The 5,544-nt window shown below is 70.7% G+C and overlaps 1 protein-coding gene across 1 annotated transcript in view; it reads left to right on the top strand.

Annotated features, from left to right (window-relative positions):
- Positions 1–5,543, top strand: part of SEZ6 (seizure related 6 homolog) — a 13,225-nt gene extending 7,682 nt beyond the window's left edge. Inside the window, exons 2-16 of the mRNA XM_026047920.1 lie at positions 336–973; positions 1,166–1,358; positions 1,535–1,720; positions 1,792–1,960; positions 2,560–2,726; positions 2,806–3,000; positions 3,599–3,737; positions 3,811–4,007; positions 4,086–4,280; positions 4,355–4,546; positions 4,622–4,819; positions 4,916–4,954; positions 5,050–5,176; positions 5,271–5,373; positions 5,491–5,543. Of these exons, the coding sequence (XP_025903705.1) occupies positions 336–973; positions 1,166–1,358; positions 1,535–1,720; positions 1,792–1,960; positions 2,560–2,726; positions 2,806–3,000; positions 3,599–3,737; positions 3,811–4,007; positions 4,086–4,280; positions 4,355–4,546; positions 4,622–4,819; positions 4,916–4,954; positions 5,050–5,176; positions 5,271–5,373; positions 5,491–5,523 (2,771 nt within the window). The 3' untranslated portion in view covers positions 5,524–5,543. The remainder of the gene's footprint in view (positions 1–335; positions 974–1,165; positions 1,359–1,534; positions 1,721–1,791; positions 1,961–2,559; positions 2,727–2,805; positions 3,001–3,598; positions 3,738–3,810; positions 4,008–4,085; positions 4,281–4,354; positions 4,547–4,621; positions 4,820–4,915; positions 4,955–5,049; positions 5,177–5,270; positions 5,374–5,490) is intronic.
- The last annotated feature ends 1 nt before the right edge of the window (position 5,544 follows it).

Here is a 5,544-nt window from a genome sequence, read left to right on the forward strand (position 1 = left end):
TTGCAGCGGGGAAGGGGCAGGTTGCAGCAGGGAAAGGGGCAGCTTGCAGCGGGGAAGGGGCAGGTTGCAGCGGGGAAAGGGGCAGGTTGCAGCAGGGAAGGGGCAGGTTGCAGCGGGGAAGGGGCATGTTGCAGCAGGGAAAGGGGCAGGTTGCAGCGGGGAAGGGGCAGGTTGCAGCAGGGAAGGGGCAGGTTGCAGCGGGGAAAGGGGCAGGTTGCAGCGGGGAAGGGGCAAGTTGCAGTGGGGAAGGGGCAGCTTGCAGCAGCATTCCCAGCAGCATCCTCAGCTGGGACGTGGCCTCTTTCCTCCCCGCTTAAATCCCGCACCGTCCGCAGGCCTCAACGGGCTGGAGGCCAAGGCGGGGGCCAGCGCCGAGGCGGCGGCGGAGCCCACGGCGCTGCCCACGGCGGCCGAGCGCGAGGCCGAGGCGCGCTTGGTGACCACGGCGCCCACGCTCAAGCTGCTCAACCACCACCCGCTGCTCGAGGACCTGCTGCACGAGGCCTTCCTCAAGAAGGACTACCTGGCGCAGGCGCCCCCGCGGCCGCCCGCCCGCACCCCGCCGCCCGCCTTCGCCCCCGCGCCGCTCACCACGGCCGCCGGCCGCCCCGGCACCTGGGATGCGCCCAGGGCGCCCGCCACGGATGCGCCCGCCGCGGATGTGCCCGCCGCGGAGCCCAGCGTGGAGCCGCCCTCTGTGCCGAGCGCCTCCCCGGACCCCCCTGGCACCCCGGAGGAGCCCCCCGCCACCTCCACCATCACCACCACCACTGTCACCACCGTGCAGGGGCCGCCGGGCGGGCATGAGGTCCCCGGGGGGCTCCCCGCGGCGGCCCCGGCCCCCTGCAACCGCAGCCTGGCGGGGCCCGAGGGCTCCGTGGCCTCCCCGGAGCCCGCCGGGGTGCCGCACGCCGGCAGCCTGGATTGCACCTACAGCATCTCCGTGTACCCCGGCTACGGCGTGGAGATCAAGGTGAGCCCCCGACCCGCGCTCGGCCAGCTCTGCCGGGTGCTGCTTAGTTGGCATCGTTAATAGGTAATTGCTCCGGAGTGAGCTGCAGCGCCTGCCCGCGTGCGCTCCGGTGCGGCCGCGGGGATTTACGGCGCGGCACCGGCGGGGAGAGCCGGCCCCGGTGCCCGCCGTGACGCCCGCGGCCCCGCGCAGGTGCACAACGTGAGCCTGGCGGCGGGCGAGACGCTGACGGTGGAGGGCGCCGGCGGCGCCGAGCCGGCCCTGCTGGCCAACGAGTCCTTCCTGCAGCGGGGCCAGGTGATCCGCAGCCCCGCCAACCTCGTCACCCTGCGCTTCCAGAGCCCCCAGCCCGAGCGCCCCGGCACTTTCCGCTTCCACTTCCAAGGTAGGGGCTGGAGGCGCTCGGAGAGCGCTCGGAGCGCGCCGAAGCTGTATTGCACGGGTCAAGTGGGCTCCAGCCGTCGGGGCACATTAACGGGGAGATAATTAGCACAATTAGGGGCTCATTTAAGCCACGGAGCGGCAAGCGGGCAGGGCTTAACGCTGGTGCGTGTCCCCCAGCCTACCTGCTGAGCTGCCCCTTCCCGGCGCGGCCGGCGGCCGGCGACGTCTCGGTGAGCAGCTTGCACCCCGGCGGGGACGCCCGGTTCCGCTGCGCCGCGGGCTACCAGCTGCAGGGCGCCCGCGCGCTGGCGTGCCGCAACGCCACGCGGCCCTTCTGGAGCGGCCGCGAGCCCCGCTGCGTGGGTGAGTGGCCGCGCCGGGCCCCGCGGAGCCTCCCCGTGCCGCGGCGCCCGCTCACGGCCCCGCTCCCGCAGCGGCGTGCGGCGGCGTCATCCGCAACGCCACGGTGGGCCGCGTCGTCTCGCCCGGCTTCCCCGGCAACTACAGCCACAACCTGACGTGCCACTGGCTGCTGGAGGCGCCCGCCGGGCACCGCCTGCACCTGCACTTCGAGAAGGTCTCGCTGGCCGAGGATGACGACAGGTTTGGGCTTGGGGGGCACCGTGGTGGTGCCGGGGGCACCTTGGGGTGGCCCTGGGACACGGCCAGCAATGGGCACCGATGGCGTTGGCCAAGGAAGAGCATCATTGGCTATGGGCAAGGATGGGTGCTGTTGGCAATGGCCAAGGATGGGTGCCATCATGCGAGTCTAGGGATGGATGTTGCTGATTGTATCTGAGGATGGGTGCTGTTGGCTGTACCAAGGCGGGGTGACATTGTCCATGGGTACCATCCGCCTGTGTCACAAGTCCAGAGATTTGAGGCACATACAAGGGTCAGCGCCATGACCCATTCCCATGGATAGTGCCATCCTCCATGCCCGGGGGTGGGCACCATTGACCATCTCCTGAAACGGGTGCAACCATCCATGGTCAGGAACAGTGCCATTGACCACACCCAAGCATCGGTGCCATCTTCCTTGGCCAGGGATGATGTTGTTGACCATGTCCAAAGACAGATGCAGTTAGCCTTGTCTAAGCATGAGTGTGGACGTCCATACCCGGGGTTAACCCTGTTGGCTGTCCCTGGGGTTGGGCGACATCAGCCACGGCTGGCACCGTGACCCAGTCACCCCACGACAGGCTCATCATCCGCAACGGGAACAACGTGGAGGCGCCGCCGGTGTACGACTCGTACGAGGTGGAGTACCTGCCCATCGAGGGGCTGCTCAGCACCGGGCGCCACTTCTTCGTGGAGCTCACCACCGACAGCAGCGGCGCCGCGGCGGGCATGGCGCTGCACTACGAGGGTAGGGGACAGGGCGGGACGACAGGAGCCCGGCGAGGGGGTCCCCAAACCCACACGAACCTCTGCCCCTCTGCCCGCAGCCTTTGAGCGCGGCCACTGCTACGAGCCCTTCGTCAAGTACGGCAACTTCACAGCCAGCGACAGCCGCTACCCTGTGGGCACCACGGTGGAGTTCAGCTGCGACCCCGGCTACACGCTCGAGCAGGGCTCCACCATCATCGAGTGCGTGGATCCCGGAGACCCGCAGTGGAACGAGACGGAGCCGGCGTGCCGCGGTGGGTGCCGCAATGGGTGGGTGCTGCACTGGGTGGGTGCAAGGATGGCTAGAGGCAAAGATGGGTGGGTGCCGCATTGGGTGGATGCAATGGGTGGGTGCAAAGATGGGTGGGTGCAAAGATGGGTGGGTGCCTCAATGGGTGGGTGCCTCAATGGGTGGGTGCTGCAACAGGTGGATGGTGCATTGAGTGAGTGCTGCATTGGGTGGGTGCTGCGCTGGATGGATGAGAGATGGGTGTGCGCTGCACTGGGTGGGTGCAAAGATGGACGGGTGCTGCATTGGGTGGGTGCAAAGACAGGTGGGTGCTGCAATAGGTGAATGGTGCATTGGGTGGGTGTTGCACTAGGTGGGTGTTGCACTGGGTGGGTGCAAAGACGGGTGGGTGCTGCAGTAGGTGGATGGTGCATTGAGTGAGTGCACCAATGGTGCACTGAGTGCTGCATTGGATGGGTGTAAAGATGGGTGGGTGCTGCATTGGGTGAGTGTTGCACTGAGTGAGTGCAAAGATGGGAGGGTGCTGCACTGGGTGGGTGCTGCACTGGGTGCTGCACTGGGCACACGCAGCAGCCGTGCCGAGCGCGCCGCGTGCCCGGCAGCCGTGTGCAGCGGGGAGCTCACGGACGCGGCCGGCGTGGTGCTGTCGCCCAACTGGCCCGAGCCCTACGGCAAGGGCCAGGACTGCATCTGGGGGCTGCACGTGGAGGAGGACAAGCGCGTCATGCTGGACGTCCGCGTGTGAGTGTCCCCGCGCCGGGTGGCACCGGGGGGCTCCGCGGGGCGCCCCGGCCTCACGGCGGCCCTGCCACAGGCTGCGCATGGGCAAGGGCGACGTGCTCACCTTCTACGACGGGGACGACCTGACGGCGCGCATCCTGGGCCAGTACACGGGCACCCGCGGGCGCTTCAAGCTCTACGCCTCCACGGCCGACGTCACCATCCAGTTCCAGTCGGACCCCGGCGCCGGCGTCTTCGGCTACCAGCAGGGCTTCGTCATCCACTTCTCCGGTGAGGCCGGCGCGGTGCCGGCGGGCGGGCGTGCGGCGTCCCCGGCGTGGCGACCGGCTCACCTCGCTCTGCCCGCAGAGGTGCCCCGCAACGACACGTGCCCCGAGCTGCCCGAGATCCCCAACGGCTGGAAGACCACATCGCACCCCGAGCTGGTGCACGGCACCGTCGTCACCTACCACTGCTACCCCGGCTTCGAGCTCGCCGGCACCGACGTCCTCATGTGCCACTGGGACCTCACGTGGAGCGGCGACCTGCCGGCGTGCGAGCGGGGTGAGCGCCCCGCCGGGGTGAGCGCCGGGGTGTCCCCAGGGGCCGGTGTCACCCGCGGCGCCTCCCGCCCGCAGTGACGTCCTGCCGCGACCCCGGCGACGCGGAGCACGGCCGCAGGGTGGTCTCGAGCGCCAAGTTCCCCGTGGGGTCCACGGTGCAGTACGTGTGCGACAAGGGCTACGTGCTGGCGGGCGCCGCGCTGCTCAGCTGCCACGACCGCGCCGCGGGGGGACCCAAGTGGAGCGACCGCGTCCCCAAGTGCATCCGTGAGTCCCCGGGGCACGGGGTGGGTGGAGGGCAGGGCCGGGGGGGTGACACCGGCCACCGCTTGCCGCCCACAGCGGAGACGTACGAGCCGTGCCACAACCCCGGGGCGCCCGCCAACGGCGCGCAGAGCCCCGAGCGGCGGCTGTACCCGGCGGGCGCCGCGCTGCGCTTCTCCTGCGCCGCCGGGCACGTGCTGCTGGGCGAGGGCAGCCTGCGCTGCCTGCCCGGGCACCCGTCGCGCTGGAGCGGCTCGCCGCCCATCTGCAAAGCGGGTGAGCGCCCCAAAATCCCCTCCAGCACCCGCGTGTCCCCCACGCTGCCACCCTCACCCCCGCCGCCACCCTCACCCCCGCCGCCCTCTTCCGCAGCCTCCTACGATGAGTTCTACAGCAACCGCAACCTGGACGGTAAGGCAGAGCGGGGGGGCGAAGGCGGGGGGGCAGCCCCGGCTCCCGGGGCGCGGCCGCCCCCATCGACGCCCCTCTGCGCCCGTCCCCGGCAGCCGTGGCCAAGGCGGTGCCGGTGGCGGCGGGGAAGCCGCTGGAGGGCCCCAACGTGGCCATCGCCGTCCTGCTGCCCGTGCTGGCCGTGGCGCTGCTCGCCGGCGCCGCGTACCTCTATTTCTCGAGGTGAGCGGCGCGGTGGCACGGGGGTTTGGAGGGGGCGGGCAGTGACACCCCCCCCGGCCGGCCCTTTGCCACCGCGAGCCGTCGGTGCCCGCAGGCTGCAGGGGAAGCCGGCGCTGCAGCTGCCCCTGGCCTCCTCGCACCCCTACGACCACATCACGGTGGAGGCGGCCTTCGACAACCCCACCTACGAGACCGGAGTAAGCGGCGGCCCCCAGCGCCCCGCGCACGGCCCGCGGCGGGGGCGGGCCGGGGCAGGGGCAGGGGGGTGCCCTTGCCCGCCCCCCCGGCGCGGGCCCGCGTCCAACCCCTTGCAGTCTGCTTTCTTTGCAGGAGACCAGAGAATATGAGGTGTCCATCTAGGCGGAGGA

The sequence above is a fragment of the Nothoprocta perdicaria genome, unplaced genomic scaffold (assembly GCF_003342845.1).
Source record: "Nothoprocta perdicaria isolate Ctin4 unplaced genomic scaffold, notPer1 scaffold_50, whole genome shotgun sequence".
Classification (NCBI taxonomy): domain Eukaryota; kingdom Metazoa; phylum Chordata; class Aves; order Tinamiformes; family Tinamidae; genus Nothoprocta; species Nothoprocta perdicaria.